The sequence below is a fragment of the Triturus cristatus genome, chromosome 2_2 (genome assembly GCF_964204655.1).
Source record: "Triturus cristatus chromosome 2_2, aTriCri1.1, whole genome shotgun sequence".
NCBI lineage: Eukaryota > Metazoa > Chordata > Amphibia > Caudata > Salamandridae > Triturus > Triturus cristatus.
In genome coordinates, this window is record NC_140582.1 from 716,990,920 (window position 1) to 717,018,916 (window position 27,997).

At 42.3% G+C, this 27,997-nt stretch overlaps 1 protein-coding gene across 14 annotated transcripts in view; it reads right to left on the bottom strand.

Annotated features, from left to right (window-relative positions):
- The window catches only part of SORBS2 (sorbin and SH3 domain containing 2), a 665,007-nt gene that overhangs the window by 235,701 nt on the left and 401,309 nt on the right, over window positions 1-27,997 (bottom strand). For 13 of the 14 annotated variants that reach the window (XM_085641964.1, XM_085641952.1, XM_085641951.1 and 10 more), the window contains 3 exons: window positions 21,010-21,076; window positions 10,566-10,610; window positions 4,210-4,387 (listed from right to left, as the gene is read on the bottom strand). In XM_085641964.1, the coding sequence (XP_085498090.1) occupies window positions 4,210-4,387; window positions 10,566-10,610; window positions 21,010-21,076 (290 nt within the window). The remainder of the gene's footprint in view (window positions 1-4,209; window positions 4,388-10,565; window positions 10,611-21,009; window positions 21,077-27,997) is intronic. The other variant, XM_085641955.1, reaches the window with a different exon arrangement.

The following is a 27,997-nucleotide window of genomic DNA, read 5'->3' on the forward strand; positions in this document are numbered from 1 at the left end:
GAAGTGATCTGATCATATAGCGCTGATAATTTCAGAGGAGGGCGTCTTGCAGCTACATGGGTGCGGGAGGCAAGGCGTTCACTGCGCAAAGTTACGCAGCAAAGTGCAAACTGTAGCTGTTAATTTACTTATTTATTTCAATGTCTTGCAAAGCACCGCGCATCCGATTCTCGCCGCTTCTGATTAGCGTAAGGGCACAGCTCAAGCTTGAAGAATTTAAGAAATACCTGAGGTTTTGGGTGGATAAAAAATCTTAAAACGCTGTGTGTTGGAGCCCGTGGTATTAAGTCCCTTTGCAATGACTGCGAAGCCTTGAGGCCGGGGTCAGACAGGCCAAGGAGGCAATCAGGCAGTGCCCGACAGCTGGTCTGACAGACAGGTCAGGGTGTGGATCGGTTTTTGGGCTGGTTGGGGGCCAGTTTCAAGGTCTGTCTGCTGGGGAGGTTTTTTCTGTTTATTTTTCCTTATATTAAATCAAACACTGCCTGCAGCAAGCTCACATTCATGCAGCCTTCCATACCTTGCAAAACACCAATACAGTATGTATACTATAAGGTCAAATCTGCCCCAATTTGCAAAGATGGGCCACTTTTCAGCTGTCTATTTCACTGATAAGGGCCACTTTTATTTTGGTGCCGGGCCTATTTCTGTTCCAGTCCGACCCTGCTAGGATTTGGGCATCTGATAGACCAAAGAGCCATGAAAGTTAAAGGGCTCAATGGGTGTGGCCGGAACTCCTCTGTGCTCGGACCTCTTATCAACTGGTAGTGTATTAAGGTATTCAGAAGCAATCTGACGACTCAAATGGCGGCACACCGTTCACCTGGTGAGACAAGCAGCTCTTCGATGAATCATAGACTGTGAAACGCTTTTTGAGGGGGCGAGCGGCTCGCGGACAAATGTAAGGGAATCAAACAGCTATCTCAATATCAGGCTCGATTACAAGTCATTAGGAGACCCTGATTCAGCTAGCACGGATCAGGGAAATCACAGACTTAAAACACGCCCGGCTAACCCGTGGCTGACAATTTTTCTCTTCCTCATAGATCGCCCAATATTGGTGGAAGCCTGCAGGAACCCCTGTAGAAGCACTCATTTTCCGAGATGCATTTTGAAGGTAAAAATCATAATGGGCAGGAAATCCCACAATAGGGAAATACCAATCCCCCGGTGTCAGTACTTGTGGCTTAGGCTGTTTCGTGCAATTTTTGCAGGTGCAGTGACTGCCCTGTGGCCATGCCACTATCACATGGTTGCCTTTTTACCCAGGTTGGGTTTTGTGGTCCATTGCGAGTGTTCTGGGCAAACAGGAAACAATTCGTAGTTGCAGTCTAAGCACATGGCAAAATGAAACATTTCCCCCTTCCAATGACTTGTGTTTCCTTTACAAACTCCTCCAGGTAATACTGGAGAGGTTTGGGTGGAAAAATACTTTGGGAACGAGCACTCTGGTTGGAATCCAAAATCGGGCGCGAACCCGGTTTATGCTGTTTATGCTTAGGTCCAGAGTAAGGCGGTCAGTGGAAAAATAGTTAATGAAGGGGCATGGACAGTAGAAATGCTGGTGCCGCGGGAGTGGAGAAACCCCTCACTGAGAAGGTGATGTATGGATATCGGTGCATCCGATTAACGGAAGTCCTTTCTTGCCCCATGGTTCCGGCTCACGATGCACCATGTGATGCCATGTGACAGAAAGCTTGATTTGAAATGATACTAATCAATGCACCTGTCATGGTGTATCATTTACAAGGACAAGCACAGCCTTTCCAGAAAGTTACCTCTGCTTTTGCTTTCCTTTCCAGTGGCACATGTCTTCTTACACCTGGAGCTTTGAGTTTGCAATCTCAGTTTGTAGCTGTATGTAATTCTATCAGTCTAGCTCTCCTTTCTATTTTGAATGTTTAGACAGAATATCAGAAACAAAAATATCGTGGGACAAAATATCATGGACAAAAATATTGTGAGGGTAAGTTTCCATAGGTAAGCCAAAGATTTGCTATATATAACTCTACATATGTGTACCGTGACAATATTTATATCTTCAAGATAAAGATGTGGAGTTAAGGATAGTAAATTTATACTTACCTATTTGCACTACCTTCTCGATCTTTGGCTCCTTGATATTTCGGACTCGATATGCTGTCCATACGATGCTTTTGTTTCCGATGTTCTGTCAGTGATCCCTACATTGCTTGGTCTCCCAGTCTCTCTCCCTAGTTGATTGTGTCAATGTCGCGTTTTATCAGGCATTAAATCATAGAAAATGTCTGCGTACCTTTCATATAGTTGCTATGCGTCTACCCAACTCCTACTGACAAAGGCGCCATTTAATAGTTGTCGGTATATAGAGAAATGGTCCCAGCACAGTTATGTTTTGAAATGCAATATCTAAAGCAAGATCAATAAACAATAAACAATTAAATAGTGCTAAAGTGTTGTTTAATCACACGAAGCACATGATACATTTTGAATTAGACCAACAATTTTCGAACAGTATTAGAATAAAAAGTTGGGGTGCCCAACTGGGTGAGGGGAGAAGGATGATTTGAGTGAGGTAGTGAGGCAGGTGATATATAACATTCAGCAGTATCACAATTAAATTTTTAGGCATGTTGCTCAATGCCACATAAGCACTATTTAATTGTTTATTGATCTTGCTTTAGATATTGCATTTCAAAACATAACTGTGCTGGGACCATTTCTCTATATACTGCCTTGCACCCAGGTCCCAGTGATTTTGGGTATACCCTTTCCAACAACGTTTAATGGTTGTCAGCAAATTTTATGGCGCTTTCTTCTTCAGGGATGTGGAAAATCTGCGAAGCACGTAATCTGCAAACCAACTACTGTTTTGGTTTTTTTAAAAAACTTTTTAAAAATATTTTTCCTTGTTCTACATGAGGGTAGTCTTGAATACTATGACTAATAAAATTGACCTGTATCAATATCTCTTCCGTTATGGCAAGATTCCTCTATTTGTCAGTCTCTGTCTGTAGCTTGTTCAGCTAGTTCTGATTGCTACTGCATAAAAAGCAGCCACCTTATATGGTTGTTTTTGTGTCTGTCTAGATCACTCTTAACCTCAATTAACATTTTTTTATTATTAAATTCAGCCAATGCTAGACATTTGCTAACAAAATATTTGTCTTTAACAGTGTTAAAACGTGTAAATATCTCACTATGAGTGTTGATTTATATTTATCTTTTTATTCCTATGCCTGTCTCCGTGTGTCCCAGTGTTGAATAATGTCTAATATGATGGGTGTGGGAGCGCGGGACTGTGGCAATGCACACATTCATCCTTTCACTTGAACCATTCATTTCCAGGAATAACTGAATATACATGTCTATCGAAGATGATGAATTCACTTGCTATTTGACAGAGGACATCAGAACCACGTCATTGAAATGGAAACAAATAGTTATGCAAACAGTGAAGAAAACAACATTTAAAACTTTTTCATTGTATGTTTTTTTTAGAAAACTTGGTTCTAAGAATATGGCAACACAATATTTCATTAACAGATGTTGGTGCAATTAAAGTATGTTTTATAAAGTGCAGTCCTAGTGTTGTGGCAGAATACTATGGTATTCCCATATTTTAGTCCGATCATGTAGGCACCTTTTCAATAACTGATCGCACAGTTCGAGGCAGGATTCTGGTGCCTGTCGCGTCAACCATTTGATTGTTTCAGGACCGCTAAATATATAATTGTTTAGAAGGAAAGATTTTAACAAATGGACGCTTTGGTAAGTAGATCACAGACATAAAAGGAAAAACAAATGAGTAATTCTTTTGCCTTCCATCTTGAAACCACTTGTTCTGCATGTGGTGGGCTCATGTCAGTTTTTGTCTGCCATGCACTTTCTGAAGACATTCCAACTAAAATGGGATTTAAAATACTTCCAACAATTGAAGAGAATTGAAGCACATGTTCAAGTTACCGCTTTTGCTCTCAACCTTTGCTGTAGTGACATGATCCCTCTCATACCGGGTAGCACTGTATATTGCGGCCCATGTGTGTGGCAACTGGAAGTCTCAGTAGTGAAGCGATATGTTTGCCGCAGTATGAGGATGAGAGCCATTCCCAGCTGAGATCTGTTTCTGATGAACGTTACCATGGAAATGATTTGTAATTCTTGGGTGAATGGAGCACACCCTAAACCCAAATGTAATAGTATAAAACTCAACAATATTACTGTACTTACTTTGCAGTTACAAAGCTTTCTCGCGGTGGTGGCTGAGGCAGTACAGGTATGGGCGGAGGAGGCAGAGGAGAGGAGGTCTTCACGGTGTCCATGCCATTATCCGAGACACTTTTGGGCAGCGGCCTATAGGTCTGGGTCTTGGCGGCTGGATGTGAGTAGGTAGAGGGGATGAAGTTATCTTGACAAAAGTACAGAGAGAGATCCAAAAATATAAGTGCATTGTGATGTAATTATAAATTAGGAAAGTAATAAGCAGATTTGCTAACATTTTTGTCGCCAGACTTTGGTCGAACAGCAAGGTTACAAAAATACGGGGGGAGGTGGAAGACATATTGCAATGCCTGAATTACTTATTGGTAATATTCATTACTCCAAGCCTTTCTCTTCCTCATCACAGATTGCACAAGCGAGGGTAACTCGCCCTAAACATAAGATGTTTAGCAAGTATTTAAGACAGCCAGCGAGTAATACAAACTTTACCCCTATGTCTCTCATTTCCTCACAGTTTGCACAAGTGAGAACTTAACAAGTATGAGCGCCTAAAGTAACACACACAAGCCAAGGACACGCAACATGCGTAAACACATCAAAACTCAGAGAATTGCTGCAGGAAGAGGAGGTCAAAAGGAGAACTGCTACATCTAAGGATACAGCAGAGGCATTACAATGTGACACATCAGTGTTAGGCAAAGTTTACGTAGCAGATGTAAACACTGGACAAAGCTTTATATTTGGGAGGAAGACATCACACAGGTGGACCTACCCAGGACTTCAGATGGATGAGGTACATCAGCCAGGTCGTAGGCAGAGCAACAGCCGCGGCCCATGCAGGTTAGAGCGGTGGGGCAGTGGGGGGGATTTCGACAGACAATGACGAGGGAAAATAATGAATTTTTCCTTGGCATCGTCCGTTGAAATCTCCCCCCACCAGGCCCCACCGCACCATCGCTCTTACCTGCATTCCGCAGCTGCAGAGCTAACTCAGCCACCAAGGCCTCTAGCCAAAACATCAAGTCCAAAAGAGAGAAGCTAGGTACTGAACACATAAACGTCCCAGTGTGAGCAAGATAAATACACAGGTCTTCAATACCAACAAAATTAGACCCAAACTCTTTCAAGTCAGACACTTCCGCCACCAAAGTCAGCAGCATGATAGCATGAGACCATTGAAATTGACATATTAGGACAGATGGTAAAGGATTGAAACATAGAAAAGGCTCCTACAAGAAGAGTCTCCAGCTCACTGAAATGCCTGAATAACGTGATTTCCATTAAAGTGGGCATACGGACACCATATCCCAACAGGAGTTCCAAAAGACACCGAGGGCGACCCTCTAGGTGTCAAGAGAGGAATAAGTCAGACCCAACTCAAACTCAACCCTTATGAATTCCACCATTTGCAAGGCAGCACAGGAGTATTTATATAATTCGGTCACCCTAGTGGAAGGCAATTGGATTGTTGCAAACCTGCCACAGCCTCCGGTGACTCTCCCAAACACAGCAAGCCTAACAGTTCAGTTTCTAAGTTAACTGCTAACAGACAGCTATTACTGGCACAGGCCACATGGAGCCACCAGGTGCCAGGTACAGTCTCCATCCTTTTTTTCCAATGAACCCTAAGAAGAAGGAGAAAAGGAGGAAATGCCAATAACAGCTTTTGTAGCCTATGGAACACGAGGCCCCTGTCCTTTACAGTTCAATAGTTTAAATGCAAAGAACAGTGTAATCTGTCTGTTAGTAAATAGATCCAATCAGACAAGCCTGAGAAGGTCCACAATGAAGGGTTATGTATACAAACAGTTTAATTAATTTAATTATTTCTTTTAAAATCGAATGTTGCATTTAGTTTTAAATTAAAAAAGGTTTAAAAAAAATAAATGAACTATTTTTAAAAAACAAATTCTATTTATGTTTTAAACATTTAATTAAATGTATATATTTTTCTATCAATTCAATTCAAATAGACTTTATTCGGATTTCAAAAACCATCCATAAAAGCACAAAATAAATTTTAAAATACACATATAATACTACAGTTTTGGGCCACAACTTATCATTTACAAATATAATTTATAAAAAACAACAATGAAAACTCAAATGACCTTTATACTATACAGTGCACAAAACCACCTTAGATACAATATATGGCAGTATATAGAAAAAGGATAACTATGGGTATTATGAAAACAAGACAAATGCGTTACAACACATTAGGTTAGTGCAAATCGTGTATTAAAGTGCAAAGTGCATATCTCAATATAAAATTAATCAATTCTCAAAGACCTGCGTGAGCGTACGATAGCATTAAGAAAATTACTGACTCTAAAAATTAATTCATCTGATCCCAACATTAAAAAGTGTCTATAAGCATAATTGTGATCGGTCAAGTCGTGCTTTCTACAATAGGGGATTAAGTAATGCCTTGTAAATTTCTTGTAGAAACCACAGCCAAAAATAAAGTGTAACATACTCTGGGTTCCACCATGGTCACAAGGGCAATTTAATTTTTCCAGATTTTTAATGTAACCCAGGGAAAGCAGATAAGATTTACAATATTCCGGTCCCTAAATCTGAATAGTAAGGTCCTGTTCCACCTGCCCAGTTTTTTACGTAAATAGGGCTGTGGTAACAATGGGAATTCGGGGGATGGTTCCTGGATTTGTAAGTAATTGGTTGTAGATTGTTTCGCAGAATCTACTCTTTCCCTCTCTTTGTGGAAATGCTGATAGAGTGCCCTTCTCACTAAATTTTTGTGGGAGCCATCGATCTGATCGGGGTGTGTGAAAAGATGACCATAGTTAACACTCACGAGGCTCTTTTCTACCGCATTAATCCATGGAATTAAGCCGACATTCTCACTATTCAGACAGTCCATAATAATCTCACGGGACAAGGAAGCTGCCGGGTTTTTCCAGACCCTTAACCAGAACAATGCGGGTCTGGCTCTTATAAAATCCTCAACATAGTGTAGTTTTAATTTGTTATGGCATACGGTGGTTGGTGCACTAATGACTCCCCCCAAGATTTTCCGACAAAATCTATTCTCTTCTCTCTCTAATTCGGAACAGTTCGAGAACCCCCAGACTTCAGCACCGTATGTACCAGTTGGGAGGCATTGGGTCCGGTAAATTTGTAATAAACTGGAAACCACGTCCGCCTGGCGCGGTTGACGGAGAGAGGTAACAGAGTTAATCGATTTGGAGAGTTTATTTCTCCCCATTGCAACGTGGGGTTGCCACGAGCCGCTATTGGAAAATAGCAGACCCAAATATGGGAAAGTTCTAGTGCTTTTTAAGGAATTTTGACCTATCACAATCTTTGGGATTTTATAATTTTTAGGGCCGCAGGTCATTATAAAGGATTTACTAAAATTAGTGCACAAACCTAAGTCAGACATGTAATCAACAAATCCCGATATTAAAATACGCAGGGCATTCGGAGTGCGGCCCATGAGTACCGCATCATCCGCGTAGAGTAGCGCCGGGATTGGTTTCTTATTAATGATAGGGACGTCTTTTGTCAAGTTACATAAAGAATGGGTTAATTCATTGATGTATAATATAAAAAGCAAGGGGGCCAGAACGCAGCCCTGTCTCACCCCCTTGCCTATTAAAATTTCGTTTGAGACCTCGCCTTCATTATTTATTCGGACGCGGGCCTTCAGGTTGCGATGGAGGTTGGCCAAAAAGTGGACTAGTGGTTCGTCTAAACCGTAGTTTAAAAGAATGGACCATAAGCGAGAACGGTTAACAAAATCAAATGCTGAGCTTAGGTCCATAAACCCAAAATACAGAGGGGATTGTTTGGTTCTTGTGTATTTAGCCATTATAAGGTTGAGGTTCAGACATTGTTCCACCGTGCCAAGTTTGCTCCTAAAGCCTAGCTGGCAACGGTGGATAATAGAATTATCATCTGCCCATGTGCTAATTCTATCAAATAGGACCCTACCAAGGACCTTCAGGGTATTATCGATCAATGATATTGGTCGATAACACCCCGGGTCCAACCTATTTCCCTTTTTGAAAATAGGTACGATGGTACTACTGGACCATGTCGAGGGGATAGATTTCTTACTCAGATTGTTAAAAAGGTTACAGAGTAAGGGGGCCCAGAAGCTTGTGTTGGATTTAATCTGGTCAATAGACAAGCCATCCGGGCCTGGTGCCTTGTTACCAGCACTATTTGCAATGGCTTACTCTACCTCCTCTAATGTTATGACTATGGTACTGTCGGGGAAATTATCCTCGGTGTGATCTCCAACTTCCGCATAAAGTTTTGAGAAGTGGGTGACCCATGAGTCTCCTGTGATGTTGCAATTGATCGGGGTGATGTTACTTCCCAGGGCTCTCAAGTTCTTTACACCTCTCCAAAACCCAGTTGAATCTTTTAAGGCAGCGGATTTCGTGAGATTATCCCAGTGACTTATTAAAAGCTCCTCAGTTCTAACTTTTAGTGCATGTTTATATTTGGAGCGTAGTGAACTGACAAGGGACACATCTCGGGGTTTAACTGCCAAGGCCTTTCTAAGTTCTCTATTGGCCCTCGAACAATTAGTGTCGAACCATCTTTGGTTGGTTACATTATGTTCTTTTGACGGTCTGGATATTGCCCTTTTTATAACTATGCATAAATCACAGAAAGACTTAATTATATCGGGGCCACCAAATGCTAAACATTTAGAGATCAACAGAGGATTATTCCTAATCACAGTAGATTGGATCTCTTGGTTGTCGATCCCTCTCCAGACAATCCTGAGCCCGTCTGTGGAGACAGTAATATTTTGGGCTCCTGTCTCATGTGGGCCTATAGGTTTTTTAATAGATTTAAGTTGGATTACTATGGGCAGATGATCGCTATATGAGCTACTAACAACCTCGGAACTAAGTAACACTTCGCTAAGGAGGGAAGAGGTAAACATATAATCAATCGTAGTTGAACTACCACGGCCAATGTAAGTAGGGGCCGGCTCAATTCCCTCAGGGGATCCACAATAGCTCATTACATCGTCTAAATCCCTGCTATGTAATAAATCCAATAATTCAGCACCTCGTCTACAAGGCGGGGATGTATAGTGAATGTGGGCATTAAAATCTCCGCCGACACAAATGCCATCAAATTGGCCAAACTTTTCTCCATTCGCAACTTCATCAATAAAATTGAACAATTCCAAGAAGATAGGATTTGGATGGTTAATAAAATCATTATTATAAAAGTTTATGAGACAAATTCTTAACCTTGCAACATATTTCACGGCTATCAGATGTTTACTGACCACATGTAAAGGTTCAATTTTCACGTCCTTAGAGATTTTTGCCCAGATGGATAGACCACCACTTGGTCGCCCCGAAACGGAGGGCAAAGCAGTAAGATTATGACAGAAAAAACCCTCCAATAATTGGGCGCATGTGCACCACGTTTCCTGCAACATTACCACATCAAAGTTACTTATCCAGGTAACCCATTCTCTAATTTTCATCTTACTTGAAAGCCCAGCAATATTCCAACTAATGACACTAAGAGTATCAGTTAGTGGAATAGTGGTGGGAGAAGGAAGGGCAATGGAAGAGTCGGGGCGTGCTATATTTTTCTAAGAAGTCGAAATAAGTTAATTTATTTTACCATATTTCCCATGTGTTGTTCTTTAAGTCCTTCCCTCCATACATTTCTATGGAATGGTGTTGCAGTTCCAGTGGTTGGCCATGTGTGATGCTGGACTAACTCCAGGTCTAAGCTGGAGAACATTTACTACTGTTTTGAGTCCCCTTTGGTTCTAGTAATGTTAGAAGTGCAGATTGTGAATAGCAATGGGCTTAATCTTTGGAGGGTGGGTGCATGTCCCTCCCCAACCTCTCCCTAGCCCTCCCTGAACCCCTTCTTGCCTTACTTCTCCCTAAATTCCTCCCATTTAGCAGTAAGTATTCCCCATTTTACAGCTATTCCGCCGTTCCGCTCATATTTCCTACTAAAACATAGGCAGACATGTGCGGTGATCTCAACATTCAGAGCGGAGATTTCCACAAAAAATACATGGTAGAATCAGAAGCAGAGACTTCCCCAAGTAGGTGCCTGAATAGCATTTTGCAATATGCAAGTAGTATTATTGTAGTAATACGAAACATAATACAAAATGCAGTTTGTGAATAGGCCCAGAGTCTGGATTCCAAGGACTGGAACTTGCTGAACTTGAGGTTTCAGGTGAAACTTTGCCAATTCAGCTACAAAGAACCAGATCGCCATGTTCTCCTGAAACTATAATGTGGCCGCAGAATGCGTCACAAGCCAATAATGTATCAAAATCAACTTCACACAAAAAATCTAAAGAATATGCCAAAAACAAAAAGGTACATATTTCTTACCAGTGTTATATGAATAGGCAGTATTGGAGAGATCTGTTTCATCATCTGTAAAAAACGTAAAGGAAAGTTAAATTGCAGTCTCTTTCTACTCAGTGGTACATATCCTGAGTCTCAGAGTAGATCTGCACCTTTAACATGCTGAGGATTTGGACTATTATACTTTCCCAAATATTTCCTGCTGTGAGATCTGTAGGTAACTTTGAGCAGTAATTTGCCAATGCCTCTATTAAGTAGTAACTTTTCTATGCCTTTCCATACCTATTGCCAATTACTTACAAGATGCTGCTAAAAACAAGCATTCACAACACCACTAGGTCTTCGTGTGTGCATGCATTATCATCATGCATGAGTATGCATACGGCATGACGCAGTCACCATTTTCAATAAACAATCAAAGATGGCAGATGCCAAGGGTGGAGTGGTAAACACAAAACAAATAATGAATTAATTGTGAGGAAAAGTACGTTTTAAGGAGCACCATGCAGTACACTGCAGCTGCAGGGCCGTTCCCCAAAAAGATATTTAAAAAAAAAGGAAGCAAAAGAAGGGTTGGGGGAGCAACTGTAGAATAGGCGGGGGAAATCTAAACGTCGGTGAATCAGAAGAGCAAGGGGGAGCAATGGAGAAGCCTGGTGGTGGTAAAGAAAAAAAAGCAAAAGCCTAGCTGAGCGGTGCCGGCTATAGAGGTGCTTCGGGACGGTGTGGTGAAGTTGAAAAATAATTGTAAAAGAAGCTGGAATATGTTGGTTGGGGTAACAGACAAACTGAGGACGTGGAAGAGCAACACAGAAGGTGCAGGGAATTTGAGGAAGGAAGGCTGAATGCGAACAGTGGAAGCATAAAAGTCAGCCAATCAAAAAGTTTTAAATAAGCTATACTCCAGGGGAGGAACAAACACAACAAGAGTAAGTAAAGCTATTGAATAACGGCAAACAAATAAGAGTGGTAAATAAGCCAGCTAAGGTAAGCAATAAGCTGCCCCAAAGTCCACTGTAAGAATTTGTATTGTCCACAATGGGTCTTTCATGATGAAAAAATCAAAGCTGTCTTTAGGCGAGACTTAAAAAGAAGCGGCTAATCGAGCAGACATACTTCGGGATCAAATCTCAAGCATGAAGTGAAATTTTTGCCTAGAAAACGTCAAACTGAATACAAACATACATTGCGATTAAAAAAAGTGTACAATATTCCCATAAAGTGATGCATGTTTGCATGATATACGTATGTAGTGTGTGTGCAAAATACATACTCACAATTATTCTAACCGAGTCTGCACACGTGGGTGTCTCCAGTGTGTGTAACAGAAGTGGCAAGAGGAATGTAATGCAAATTTTATCATTCATGAATTAGTAACTTTTCGAATATGCCTAAACATATTCTCATTCACTTCTCACAATCACCTGGCCACACAACTAACACCCAGAATTGTTTAGAGAAAATGTGGGGAGTGGACTACTTAGCTTAGGTTTGGAAGGATTTTGTAGGAAAAATTCCATGCATATCAAAACAATTTTTTATATAAGCACATGGTACAGGAATAGAAAAATCAAGTTCCACATCTTTCCTAATACTAAACATGTGCAATATACTCAATGCATGGATTACAAACTCTCAAAAATAGGAAAATGGTCAATGTTACGCATTATGCAGTATTCTCAAGGAAATATTTGTAGTAGCCAAAAACCTTGACTTAAACATATGTAAAGCTTAATTTACACATTTAATAGGATGCACATCTAAACCTACACTATTTAAATTGTCAATTATGTTTAAAAATCTGGAGATAGTTTTGACAACTCATACCATGGTCTTATATATTTGTAGTAGTTGTATTTACAAACATTCAATAACTTTAGTGGACATACCCTATTTAGGTCAGGGCTGACAGTCTTGTAGTTGCTTTCCTTATGTGATCAACAGAAAAAGAGCTATTATAAGTAATGCTGACAGAAGGGATTAGACATTCTCCACATGTTGATTCCCTTGCGTACAACATTAGCTTGGGAAGAAGTTGTGTGCTCCCACTTAAAATAAGTGTTTGTGTTGCAGCTTTAGCCTTACTGGAAATATAATTTCAATACAGTAGCACTGTATTGGTTATGGTGGCTTGCAAATGATAGAGGCATGAAATATGTATTACAAAAAGATATGATAAAGGAAGTAGGTAGGACACATTTACTGTGAAACCTACATCTTAAAGGTAATCGACATTTAGGGGTGGATTGCTATTACCATGTATTGAGAACTTTCTCAGAGGTATTCTGTTACTTGGAATCTCATGGTTTACCATACTAGGTAAGGGTTTTGGTGTTTGTTATCTCCCTGTGACAAACGGTGGGAACAGAAGATTTGTACTGCGATAATACTTTTTAGGTCCTCTTAAGAGATAGTATTTTGTTTTGTCAACTATAATTTTAGAAATATGTGTAATTTTATGCCTGCATGCCTGCATGCCTGCATGCCTGACGGTTGCCGTGTGGGAAACCTTCCGTGCAACAGAGTAGGCCTGAATTGATCATTGTGGCAGCCAGATTGGTTGACAGGGAAAATTCATGTTTGGTGCTGTAGTTTTGATCTGTTTCTTAGAAAAAGTTATGACAAAGGCAATAGGCCTGGCTTATTTATTGCATAAAGCGTTTGTTTAAGCCAACAGATCTTTAACAGTAGATTATAATTAAGTTGCGTTACAGGCAGTATTTTATTACTTGAAATTTCACTGGTTACTCAAGGCAGGGGTTTGATTCTGGTCACTCACTCCCCTCTCAATAACAAACCCTGGGGTAGAATATTTTCACTGTAATGATCCTTGATGAGCCCTTTTCAGAAGGGTTGTATATTGTTTTGCCAACAAAAATTTCACTATGAGCCGGATGTTCACCAATTTATGAGCACATACATCTGTGTTAGTTATGGTGAAAAGCCAAAAAGCAAGACTATATGCCTTATTGTGAAAAATGTTGGCAGATTCCACAGGTTTGATCTGTTTGTTATGAAATGTTATGACATAGCCTTTCAGTTTGAAACACTTACTGTGAAAAGCATGGCTTTAAGGAAGGATTGTTATTACATTGTGCTAAATCCTGCATATAGGTATTTAGTTTCGTGGAATCTCACAGATCACTGTAGTAGGCAGGGGTTTCAGTGTTGGTGACCTATTCAACGAAACCATGAGGAAAGAAGATTTGTACTGTGATAATGTTTGCTAATCCAGTTGAGAAGGGATTATATACGGTTTTGCCTATTTTACGTTTGCACATATTTGTCATTTTATTACTATTTACCTGAAGGTTGCCTTGTGGGAAAGCTTATGCTCAATATAGCAGATCTGGCATTTGGTAATAAGCCTAATAAAGCCTATAGGGCTAATTGGTGGGCCGAGAAATGTCATGTCAGATGCCATATTTCTAATGTTTATTATGAAACTTTACAACAAAAGCAATAGGCCTGACTGTGAATTATAAAAAAAAACATGTGGTGAGTCAACAGGCCTTTAAGGATGGACTGTTATTGCACAGTATAGTCCACACCACTGTGAAATATTTCAGATACGTCTACTTTTAATGTTACAATATCGTTCATGATGTTATACTTTCAGTCAAATGAACAGGATAGAAGCGCAGCATGCAAGCACGTGTGAGGAAATTCTCATTACTCATTTGGGAGGTATTACCCTTTGCCTTGCTGTTGTATGGTCTTCCATTCTCCCAAAGATGCTTGATACTGGCAGTGAGATAAAAGTTGGGCCTCCAAATTATCCTGGACTCTCCTGGGTTGTGAGCTGGAACAGTCAAGACCTACTTAATGGGAGGCGGTGTGATGATTCAGCCAGATGCTGTGTATCTGCACAGGGTTATACACAGCAAGCCGCCTACAACCCAACAGGGCCGGCCGCGTCTGAAGGAATGCAGTAACCAGAAGCCAGCTCTGTGTGCAGTTATAAACTGCCAGGTTGACCTGGCAATTTCACCTACTTGTCAGGCCCAAGCCTTCCCTTTTATAACATGTAAGGCATCCCTAAGGTAAGCACTAGGTAGCCCCATGGGCAGGGTGCAGTGTAGCTAAAAGGTAGGACATATGCTTTAAAGTTTTACATGTCCTAGTAGTGAACAAAATGCTACATTTGTTTTCATTACAGCAAGGTCTAGCCCTCCCATACGTTAGCATTGGATTTGCCTTGTAACATTTTATAAGTGCATCTTAGGGGAGAGGAGTTGGCCTAACGGCTAGGGCGGTCAACCTCGAATCTGGGGAACTGGGTTAGAGTCTCTGCAATGATGCTGAACATCCTGTGATTCTGGGCAAATCATGTAATCTCCCCGTGCCTCACAAAAAATGAATGTGTCCTCATGTAATGCAACTGGTACTATGTAAAGCGCTCGAATACCCGATTCGGGTCAAGTTCGCGCTATATAAAACTATGTAAAATAAAAGATATCTTCCAATTGGGAGCAGATAGAAAATTGGAGTTTGATATATCTGGACTCACAATTAAAAAAACACATGTCTTAGTGAAGTTGTTTTTTAAATTCCAGGTCTAAAAGTGACACTTTTAGAAAGTTGCCATTCTCTTACTTTAACCATTCTGTGCCTCTGCCTGTCTCTAGAATACATGTCTGGGTGGGGTGACAGTTGGGCTTTGTGAATTCACTCTACACAGTCACATACAAAAAGAGATGAGGTGTGCCATGAATATCTGAAAGCCCATCATCAGGCTGCTCATTCTTCCTGAGCTAGAGGGGCGATTAGGAGTTTACACTTTCAACTAAATAGGGATGTGCCTGTCGCCCACACAAAGAGCTGCTTACCCCCAGTAGTGTGTCTGGAGCCAGGGCCAGGAGGGGCAGGGTCTTGTGCACTACAAAGACCTTTCTTTGAAGTCGCCCTACTTCAAAGGCTAAAATGGGTATAAGTACTTGACCTCTGACACCATATACTTAGAACACTTCTAGACTGAGGACATTCTGCAAGGAAGAAGAGCTGTTGTCAGGAATGACTGCCACTTTGCTGCTTGCTTCGCTGTGTTGGCCTGCTGCCTGCTGCTTCTTGCCTGGGAGTGAGAGAACTGGACTTTCCTCTCTACATCCTGCTTTTTAAGGTTCTACAAAAGCTTGACTGAGCTTGACTGAGCTTGCCTCCTGTTGCTGAAGTCTCAGGGACATCAAACACTTCACCTGCATATTGCCACCAACACCTGGATTCCACTGCTGCGATTCCAGACCTGCCAAGTGGTTCCAGACCCAGTCCTGGGCCCTTGAAGGTGGATTTGGTGCTGCGACCAAGAAACCAACGCATCTACTCCAAAGCGTCAATTCGGAACCATTGCATCCCTGCGTAACCGATGCATCAACACTGCATGAACTGAAGCTATGGACACTGCTTGCCAAGTGCACAACGCAATTACCTTGACTTCAATGCAGCCCGACTTTGCCGCAGTGCCTCTGTAGAACCTGCATGAGTCTCACAAACGTCCCACTGACATCTGTGGCTCACCCTCTCGACTCCGACTCATCCCCAGCACTGCATGAATCTCGATCGACTAATTGCCTTTTTTCCAGCAGTTCGACTTTGATGCCGAAGAATCGTCGCTCCGCGCTCTTGACATCTACGTATCATTGGCACATGCATGTCCCGGAGCGGCAAAGCTTCAACGACCCTGTTCTGCCTTAAGGAACCGACGCCTCACCTTCATCCGTGATGCTTCACCTCCTCTGTGTGATGCATAATCTTTGCTTTCCGATGCATCCAAGGTACTGTAAGGGGGTCTGCGTAATTTTTGTATCCGGCCTGCACTCCATTCGCGGCTGGACTGAACTTTTGGATTTGTCCCAGTTATGTGCGACCAGATAGCCCAAGTAGGAGCTACAGACTTTTAAGCACTGTATTTTGATTTAATCTTTGAAAATTCATATCTTGTGTATGTTGGATTTTTGTCATTTTGGTCTTGTTTTACTCAAATTAAAATTAGCTATTTTCTAAAGTGATGTGAGGTACTTTTGTGGTGTTTTCCCTACATTACTGTATTAATGTGCACAAATACTTTACACATTGCCTCTTTAGATTAGCCTGACTGCTCTGGGCCAAGCTACCAGAGGGTGAGCACAGGTAAACTTTGGTGTGTACTACGCTTACCATGTCTAGGTGTGGGTCCCTACTTGGACAGGGTGTTTACCTCTGCCAACTAGAGACCCCATTGCTAACAAAAAAGCTTTACAATTATAGCACTTAAAAATTGAAAAGCATGGTGGTAGTCTCAAGCCTCTAGTCCTAAATGTTAATCATTCATAAGGTATTCTGCAATATAAAGCTAAGGAAGGATAGTTGTTCCCTGATTCACAGTCCAGTTCAGTGGCATAACAAAACTCGAGGGGGCCCCCCCTGCAAGGTACATAGAGGGGCCCCCGCTCCGGATTTAATCCAGATCTCTCAGGCCAGAGTAATGTGCTGAGGGGGCCCCCTGCAGCTCGGAGGCCCTCCCGCACTGTGGGGGCTGCGGGGCCTATGTTACTTCACTGGTCCAGTTCAGGTAATACATTGTGCTACTGAACACAGGAGGATCTTAAATGGTAGGATACAGACATTTTGGACCTTAGAATAGTTTGTTTGGTCCATTGGTGTGAGCCACTTGGGGTCAACAGTTGTAAGTTCAGGAGAATGTATTCTACTTGAGGTATAAGTGGTTTGCACAGATTCCAGTCTTTAACAATAAACAAGTTCCAGCCCAGATGGTATACTATGTAATGTTAGGCTGGTCTCTGGGGAATGCATGCTTTCCTGCAGCTAATATACAGGATTTTCAGAGCTATGTCTTTACATGTGGGTTCTAAATGCGGACTAGGGAATGCATGCAGGTCAGTTATTCTCTAGCAAATACAATTACTGCCATATATGGGGAGGGATTCTGAATAAACACTGTTGCTTCTATGAAAGTGCTGTTGTTTACTGCACTAAGTCACAATCAATTATCTCTGGATCCCAGAGTGCAGAAAAGGCAAGTACTGCACATTTGCAAAGACCAGCAGTGTCGAGGGCACAAATGTGGCATGAGGACACTTTTATCATACCTAGGCAGAATCTGCCAATATCAAGGACAGTGGAAAAAGGGGCTTCCAATTTGACATAAAAGTTAATTGGTGGTTCAAAAGAACAAGCTCACCAGGAAACTTTCCGCTTTGGGGGTCTTTGGGCAGTCTCATTGTTGCTCCAGTTCTCCCCTCTCTCTGGTGAGGGGTCCTTGCAGAGGTTGAAGGCACTCTGATTGGCTTCTTTGGCATCCTTGAGCTAATTAGGGTTCTCATCTTGGACAACACTTCCAGGCAACAGCCAAGGATTTTGTCCAAGCCTAAAGAGGATATGCAGAGAGCAGCTATGATCCAGGGAGCACTGACAGGTGCTCACAGATCCTGTATGGTTTAGCTCTTCAGTCCAGCTCACATTCCCAATTTGTGGCATTTCAGCAGTGTCCCACTGCCATTCAGGTCATTGGCTTTGCTCAAATGTTTCAGAATCTGCTATTCAGGTTTGAAGTCCTTTCTGCTGTCTTAGAGTGTCAAATGTTATCAAGGGTCGAAGTGATTAAATTTAAATGCCAAGCTGGACAGAAGAACAATTTCTCATAGGGAGTTTTGCTGTGTAGATTTGACAGGCTCTCCTCAGTTTAATCTGAATGAGTGAGAAGGCTTGTATGTTACCCTAGACAGGACAGCAGGGAGAATGGCTAGGCGATGAACATATGGCAGAATTATCCACAGAGTTCTCCCTGAGCATGAGAAGCGTCATGGCTAGATGCCCAGAGGATAGGAGTTCTTCCTAAGCACATAAACTAACTTCTTTCATAAGAATTTCAAAGACCGTGTCTCACACACCACCCTGTTCAACAGGGCACACTTCAACCCATGTTCAAAATATTTCCACATGCTAAGGATGAAGGTCCAGGGTACAGGTCTACAAGCCTTTATACGAAGAGTGGGTGCCTGGGCAAGGGGCAGGCTGCACCCGCAAAGCAAAGAATTGGCTGCCACCTCCCAGCACTCACACAAGATCCTTGTTCCTTGTCCCAGCACTTGACGAGGACTCTATTTAGGAGTGTTGGCACTTGTGTCTGAGATACCACTGAGATTCGGGGCCAAAGAAATTACCCAAAAATGTAACAAAGGTTTCAGGAACAATTGAAAAGACAGCAGGACGGCACAGCAGGATTCAAACAGCCACGGATATTTATCCCTGCATAACAGAGACGAATACACCAGCTATTCAGACGTCTGAAAAGAGAGTGGGATGGGGGCCATTCAAAAGTCCTTGTTGAACAGCTTTGTGACGTCTGTTACTCTAGGCATGCACTTCAGTTCAGGAAAAGAATAAAGTAAGATGGATAAGGCCTTAGAATGCTGCATCACTAAGAGTTGGCTGAGAACATTTTCTTTTGTAGTTTTTTAAATAGTAAGCAGCTAAAGTTAGCTGGATGATGGGGTCAGAGGCTTGCATGTTGACTTAAGAAGAGTGTTGAGAAGATCAAAGAGCCATTGATCGTTTGTGGTGTAAATGGTAATGGACCAAGCTATATGAAGGACCATCATGGGTATTTGATGGAACGAAGGGGACATTTTTATTTTGGAACATGGTATTTTTTGCATTTAAAGACACCCAGTCCACTAGCATTAAACATATCTTTGGTAGCATTTATTGTAATTATGACAAAAGCATTCAGCGTTACCAGACAGCATTACAGTAGTTCTCGTCAACCCTTAAGAAAATGCATGTATGGTGTAACTAGAAAAATTCTAACATAAACGTTTGTCTCCTGGGTTGAGTTAACAGTGTTTGATCACATCTCAGCCAGTATCAGTGCCTTGTCATGGGGGTATCAAGAACTCTGGGTTGATCAATCATATCCTTTAAATACCCATTCCTGCTACAAGCCTGCCACAATGCCTGCTATAGGGTGTCTATCATCGATTAACCTCTGTTTGACAAACTGAGTATTGCTAAGGCGGGTCACTTTCGGTCTCTACCCTTAAAAAGACTGTGTATCATATCCCATAGCCCGGGCTATGCGAGGCTTCCTGGATCACCGTCTGACCTCCTTGAGGAATGGGACATTGAGGATGCTTGCATTGATATAGCATGCATCGTGGATCCTAAAAACACTTTTGAGTAATCTGCAGACACTGATGTTAACCTGCCAGATAATGTCAATGAGATTTGAGGTATAAATTACTTACCTCAATTCTAATATGATCAGTTACATAGAGATCTTTGACGTGAGGGTGTGTGTAAAGAGACTTCTGCATAAGTACTAATAGATGCTTCTGGGTAGATTTAAATACCACTGCATGTACTTTCCCATTGACTAAGGCCATTGGGTAAATTTTTCGCTTCTTCAATGGAACTGCCCAACTTAAATGGTCATGTCTGCCTACACTCAGAAAACAATGATTTGATATTATAATCAGAACATATAAAGAGTGTGATGGCTGCTGCATTGTTTTTCTGTCGGCAACTACTGAGCAAAAGAAACACACAACATACTTTTGTATTATGAGGCATGGTAGAAACACAACAATGAATTTAATCATATGCGGTGTAGACGTTTCACATGACCATTTGACACTGGATATCTTCAGGACCATGAAGCAAGGAAAGAAAGACCAATGCCTTGCCAGTCAAGATGATAACGCTCATGGGCATGGCAGCATTCAGTCACTCCTCTGGGGTTTATTACTAATTGATTACATTTTTACAATCAGGGACAAATCGGTATTATATTTATCTAATGTATGCCTTCTCTGCTCTCAGCCCTAAAGACCATACCATTGCCTTTTATGTGCTGTTTCTGCCCACCTCTCCTGCAGTTAATGACTTGGTCCTGTGCCATACACGTTGATCTCTCCCTGTATAAATTACCTTCAAATTTAAATTGATCTCAGTAAAATTGTTAGATCTCCCCCATGTCCATTACCCAGCCTTTCTCGTAACATATGTATACCAGAGCTGTGTGTTGCCCACGCGTGAAGCACACGCTTGCGATGAGTCACTTGGCTCCCTGTCCTACGAGGTCTGATGTGCCAACACGACCAGTCGATATTGCATCTAAATCAGGTTCTGCATTTGAGGGAGTGTAATCCTTCATCCGTTGCCTTGGTAATATTGTAATCTGGACTACGTCGCTACATCCTTGCCTTTACTTGCAGCCGGTAGGAAATTAAGGGCGGAAAGCTAGGATTACTGCTTGATTCTTTTGGGGAACCTACACTGAAAGAAGGAATTTGCTGTCTCACATTTTTGTGCTTGGTCAAAGGTTTTGTTGCGTAAAGCAGCCAGGGCCTTTTTAGCCTCTTGTTGGACTGGATCGGTCCTGGGCCTTGTGCACTGATCTAAGTTAAATCGTCACATAAAGGGTGTTGATAACATAGAACGGACAAGTATCACAGAGAAAAGAAGCACTTACCAGCCTTGTGGACCATATGGATCTGCTTGAACATCGTCTTGTACCAGTCCTTGGGCCGGTCAACTGTCTGCATGTAAAAGAATAGTAAAGGTGAAGAGAATGGCGTGGGCATCACAGCTTCCAGCATTGAGAGCCTGTATATACACGGCAGGTCTAGAGGCGCCGTCCCAGTGGGTAAAGCATGCGCTTGTATCTAACCGAATCGCCACCAACTTCCTACTGGGGTTTACCAGCCACGGGCTGGTGACACGGTGGGTTAAGAGACCCAGAATTAAATAAAGAACGCACTGTGCCACTCGGAGCTGGGAGAGCTTGCAGAAGCATGGCTGGCTTTCCTGTTCATCTTGGATGAGCCCTCCATAGTCCTGTCTGCCACATCAGCCCAGTCCTTACACCTAGCTGCGAAGTCCTGCTTGAAACACGCTAAAATCTTTTTTTTTCTATTACATAATAAAAAAATTAATTTAAAAAACATTGCTGTATAGTGCCAACTCTGCTCCTGGCAGATAGCTAGAGGACGGGCGCCATTTTGAGTAGAAGCTAAGAGATCACTGGTATAGTAACAGGCGTGTCGAAGTAACACAGTTCTGACTGATCCGCAGCCATGGCAACCGACCAAGGTGTGACTTGGGGACACAGAAGCAAAGGTTCGCACTGTGTCGCAGTACCTGCATCCTTCAAGGGTGTGACGGGGCTGCTCTCTTTAAATGCTGTCAAACTGCAGGAACTCTCCCCTTAGAAGTGCACCCAGTACTGACAGTGCAGCGCCTGCTGGGTTACAGCTCTGCTCTGGTGACACTGGTGTCCTCCAATACATAAATGCGCAACCAACCTGCTCGACAAGTTCTCTTAATTAGGAATGCAGCTCTTCCCATTGGAATGTTTACCTTTCTGTTTTGTATTGTTTGCCCTATGGCTGTGGAATGCAGACATTCTGAATAAAATGTTCTTCACCTTCTGGGATGACTCGTCTTGTTTTGCCCTCACTGTCTGTATACCATATTATAAATGCTTGTCGTGCGGCGTGCGCTCAGAAACGAACGGGATAATTAATATCGAACAGCGGCCAAAGCGAGCAGGCTCTTTCCTAGCGCTGTAAAGCAAGGGCCCCGGACACCCAACGAGGGCGGCAGCCAGCAGGGGGCGCCATGACCGCGTTCACATCTGTGATTAGTCTCCAGTTTCTACTGTAGTGCCCGTTCTGCTTTGAGAGAAGGTGTTTTTTAAAGTACAATGGTTGACTCTTTTTAAGAACAACCTTTTTGGGGGAGCCCTAAGTCCCTGTACAGTTCTTTTGGAAAGCATGCTCTGTTTTGGCAAATAGCATCATTTAATTTATTTTTTGTAGAACCTTACCCATTCCCCCAAAGCACTGGTTGCCTCAACCTGTTTGAAAGGGTGACACAGGGGTTCGAAGAAGCAAGTGGGCAATGCCAAGGACACAGTGCCGGATTAAACCCTGTGGAGGCCCCAGGCGGTCGAAATTTCGGGGCCCCCTCACAAATTATCTCCTAATACCCAATGCACCTGATTTGTTTTTACCAACTGACAACTGCCAGAAGATGAGCTCTTAAGAGACAAACTGTTAAGGGGATCTGATAGCTCTGTTTTATGTACTTTACGTTGTTAATGGGTACATTACATTGATACAGTATTTTCTCTATATAGTCTTTCATGTACATTTTTCGTTTCTTTGAGTTGATACATTTTTTTCTATCTTTTGGCAACAATGTTTAAGAAAACTTGATTATAATTTTCTTTCAAGATCAAATCAATATTCTTTTGACCCATTGTTGCAGGGCACTTAAAAGGAGTGGGGCTAATAGGCCAGTGCCTACTTTACCTATTTGGTAATCCCGCACTGCAAGCACAGCACAAACAGAGAACGTCCCGTAATCACCAAAGTGACTCGTGGTCACAACAGTTGCAGTGTTCCACGTCCGTCTTTGCAGCCTTCAGAAGTGCCAACCAGGAAGGACATCAGCTACAGCCCACTAACTCTCATCGCATCATCCACTGATAGCAAAAGATCTAGAGTCAGATACCCCTTTAGGTTTAACAGCTGTCAGAACTTCGAGCCTAACTCACAATTCAGCGACAACAGTTATCTCCTCTACAAGGTGGAAGAAGGTTATCTCTCTAGTGGCAGTTCCTTGTTCCAGTTTTCAAGAACTGATTACTTGTAGACTCTGCAACCAGATGATGTTGATGACCAAATGGGATATAATCAATAGAGGGACAAGGAGAGATATTTAATGATATGCTACACTGACACTCGGCATAGGGTACTCGAATAAACAGGTCAAGGGGGTAGTTCCTCTTGTGGGGCTCGTTCAACCCTTTGTAGTGTGGAATCACTGGTCTGATCGTCAGAGTCATAAGGGCAGGGCCGGACTGACCATAGCGGGCACCGGGCATTTACCCGGTGGGCTGCCAGTGTGGGGGCCAGTTCTGTGCCCCTGGAGGGCTGTTTTTGTTACTGAGGGCCGGCAATATCGGCCACCTGTAACAAAATCGGCCAAAACCAGCCATGGCAAACAGCTCGGCCGTACCCTCGCCTCCCCTGTGGGCCGGCCGAGCAGTTTGCCAGGGCCGGTTTCGGTTCCCTGTCTGGCCCTGTATAAGGGACCTGAGTGGTCACATCATGGAGCTCTCATACACCCAATAGGGTGTCATGCTTCATCATAGGGTGCTCCTCGCCAAGCCAGCGCTGCAATGCCTGACAGGCCTGGGGGCTCTTTGTCGGAGATCATTTTGGTCCTTAGATGCCATGTGAGGGGTCAAAGAAATAGGGAGGTGAAGAAAAGATGCGGTTAAAAGAGTCTAAGGGAGCATAGCATTTGTATTTATTAAAGAGAAGGTCACTTGACACAGTAAAAACAAGGTGCTATCTTAGGGTCACAATGGGCCTTACTAGCTAGTAAGTGGGAAATGTGATTGGGTCGACCAAATGGGTACATTGGAAAACACAAGTATCTCTGGATACTTAGACTCACAGCGCTCATGTGTCTAGGCCATCAGCTGTAGATGTCATTTTGATCCACCCTACACTGGCATCCAGCAAATTGCTGGTTAGTGATGTCACTGTCAATTGTGGATTTACATTTCAGGTCAGGCTTGGAAAATGTCACCAGACCTCATGCACTCAACAGAAAAACAGCTTTTGGAACCACTGCTTAGAGAGGGCTCTAGCTTCATCTGTATGTTCATTGTCTTGAAGGCAGCATTTGATTATGCAGGCGTTGTGTGCTCCACTGAAAAAGAATGCTTGTATTGCACTTTTTGCCTTGAGAGAACGTTTGTTTTTAGTGAAGCAGGACTGTGCTGTCTGTGATGGAAAGCCAATGCTCCAAGCTATAGACCTGATCTCTTTTTTATAAAACTTTACGACAGAGGCAGCAGGTCTGGCTTATTTAGTGTAAAACATATGTTAAACTCAACAGGCATTAACAGCGGATTGTTAATACTGAAGCCTGCAGAGAAGTATTTTGTTACATAGATCCTCACAGAGTACCATAGTAGGCAAAGCTTTTGTAATTGGTTACACGATCTTACAAACCCCAGAGAAGAAAGATTTGCACTGTATTAATTCTTCTTACGCTATTTTAGGAGATGAAATGGCCAGATTTACTAAGGGCTTGAGTTGTTCTTATGCCACACAAATAGCCACCTTGCGTGGCTCTGAGTGGTTTAGTATATCCAAGATAATGTAAGGCAGCACATTTTTTTTTTTCTGTTTGAAAATGCTTTATTAGAGAAAAAAATAGAAGGAACAGCGAAATACAGATCATTCAAATAAACATAGTCCATGCTACATTAAAAAGAAAAACAGTAGATCAATATTCGCAGCAAACGAAACCCAAAAAGCATTTTATAAAAAGTTTTTATAGAGAAAAAGAGGGGGGGGGGAAGAGAGAAAAGAAGGGGAAAAAGGAGGGAAGGAAAGGAAGAAGAATAGGTAAAAGGCACTATAAAGAGAATAGAAAGGAAATCAGGCAAAAGGATAGGTAGAATAGGAAAAGCAAAAAAGCCTAGGATAGGGGATGCTTAAATACAGTGAGAAGAGTAGATGTAAATGGAAAAATATAAGAAAGATAGAAGAAGAAGGACAGAGAAAAAGCTGTTCATGGAGGTTTAAAATTCTCAGAGGATAAAGGAGAGATACGCTTCAGAGCCATGCGGTCCAGATAAGTTGTGAGAGGCAACCAGAATAAATCTCTATTTAGGGTAGGGGTGGAAGCAGCAGCAAAGCGCACATCAAGCCTATGATGATGACAGAGAGAATTCCACCAGCATTGTATAGAGAGTTTATTAAGATCTTTCCAGTTAAAGGATATGTGTTGAACAGCTAGAGCCAGCATGAGATCTAATAGACCAGAGGAGTGTGAGGGTATATCTAATCTATATCTATATCTAATGCTTACTGCATTCTGCAGCACGCATTGAAAGAGGAAAATGCTTTTAAGGATTGTTCTTTTTTTCACAGAAACCATCCTGCTTATCACACATGTACCCTTGCACCATGGCGCAAGGGTGCCTGCATTGGCAGCATACAGTGCGCCAGCGCTAGGAGCAGCAGAAATGCACCATATCTTGGTAATATGGTGCATTTCTGCTGCTTCCCTTTCATGTTTTGTTGCGATGAGTTGTGTGAAATGTTAGTAAATCCGCACCACAGTATTTTGTTTTGCCAACTGTTGCTGTGTATATATTTGTAACTATATGTCTGATAATTGCCATAAGATAAAGCGTATAGCCAATAAAGTAGACCTGATCTGCTTGTGTTGACCAGACAATGAAAAAAGCATGATTTATTCACTGGGGGCAGTTGTGTCTGATGCCATTGGTCTGATCTCTTGATCGTGAAAAGTTATGACAGGAAGTGTGTCTGGCTTATTTGTTTTGAACAGCATTTGTGAAAGGGAATTCACCTTTAATAGTGGTTTGTTATTGCACTGTGTTAAAGCCTGCACACATAGTTTTGGACATAGAATCTCACAAATGTAGTTTGTTACATGCAATTTCACAGGTTGCCTTAGTAGGCAAGGATTTTGCTGATGATTGCGCAAAGTTGATTTGTACTGTAATCATTTTTGCTGGAATCTCTTTGGAGGACTGGCCATGTTTAGTTGTCTACCAGAATCCTGAAATAAATAAGTATATGTATATGTACATAATGATAGCATAACGTATGGAGCAGTGGGTCAACCTCCTACAGTCATTGACTCTATTGCCATATGAGTGCGGCACTGCCTGATCATCTGCCTGAAAACGAGTGTGCTTCAGTGCCAGCGATGGTGGGCCAGCGCTTTAGCTTTCGATGTTCTCTTTTTATTGGTCCACTTTAATTTATTTCCTTCTCTTTCTATTTTCAGAGCATACTGCAGCTCCCCAGCAAGTGCTAACGAGCCACTTGTTTGCCGCTCATTTCATCTGCATCCGTCCGCATCCTGCATGGCCACATGCAACCATCATAGACTGGTTTTGGTCACAGTGTAACATACTTATATCATACTACGATGGCCATCACCATAGATCCAATTGTGGTGGCCATGCTGACATTTTAAGACAATGATACACGATGTACAATAGCATTGTATGATAGCCACCCATGCTATATTTAATATTATTTGTTATTGCAAGTATATGCCTATCATGTTTGAGTAACAACATGGTTTCTTCTTTCTAGTTTTGTTCTTTTAATTTATCTTTCATGTGTTGCTGAGTTTCTGTGTGTTTTATCATGGTTGTACAAGTGCGTGAATGCAAGAATGAGTCAGTGGCTGGTAGACTGGATGCATGAGTGTAACGACGAGTGACAGAGTGCGTGTATGACGACTCATTGAGTACAGAAACCCTGAAATGATTAAGAGGCAATTTCATTTATAAATTCGACCTATTGGCATTGCCAATGCTTGTTTGACAATGTTTCCCTTTTAATTGTTTTTTGAATGAATGTAGTGTTTATGAGAACATGTCCCAAGTAAAGGCTTGTCTTCTAGAGCGCTGTTATACCCTACAGCTTACACCCGACATTCACCGTGGTCATTGCCCACTAAAGGAATTGTGTGTTCATGTTCGCACTCACGTTTCACCACATCACTCCGTATCGGTGTCCATGTAGTTTGTAACACACCATGGCCCTATGCCACACGACACTCCAGGGCCGTCTGAAAGCACACAAAACATAGCACAACTTCCGAGCTTCACATCAGCTGTGAACAATCTGTGCAGTGCCTCTCCTTTTGTCATCTTGGAGGAGGGCACATTGTACAAGGTCATCGTGTTGACGAAAATAGCAAGAAAAACCTTCTTTGCTGCAACTCAGTCTGCATGGCTGAAACAGTGATATTTAGTCACACCAGACATTATCCCCTCTCCTAATTCGCCCTAATTAGTTGAACATGTCGACAATTAGACTGTGGGTTAACTGTGGTCCTCATGCATCTGGCCCCGTCAGCTGCCAAGCCACCAAACGCAGTCAAGCTTCCCCCATTGTAATTAAGAGCACTTATTACATCTCTTACATCTCAATGCAGAACCAGACGGAAGGGAGCAGCCGGGCAGAGAGAGAGGCATCCCAGCAGAGCTAAGAGGATCACTCATCATTTGAGGAACCAGAACCGCATCTCCAAGTGCGTGCAATTACAGCAAGCCGTGGTTTCTCACAGTTAACCTCCTGGTGTGTCACCAGCATAAGGGCCATGCTTGAGGTGCTCCCTGATCAAACGTGTGTGTTGTGCGCTGAGTTTTACGGCTGTCTCAAGGCAGCTCTGCAGAAGGAAAGAGGCATCCATTGGCACCAGGCTAGGTTTGTAGACCGGCAACCACTAGGCGAACACACTGGGCTGCTTCATTTAGCTTTCTTTGTGGTTGTTCTTACATTGTTCTTGCCCTGTCTTCTCATTCATAAACTCAAGTAGTATGTGCGCTACAGTGGTGAGTGTATACTTACCTATTTGCACTTGCCTTCTCTATATTTTTTGAT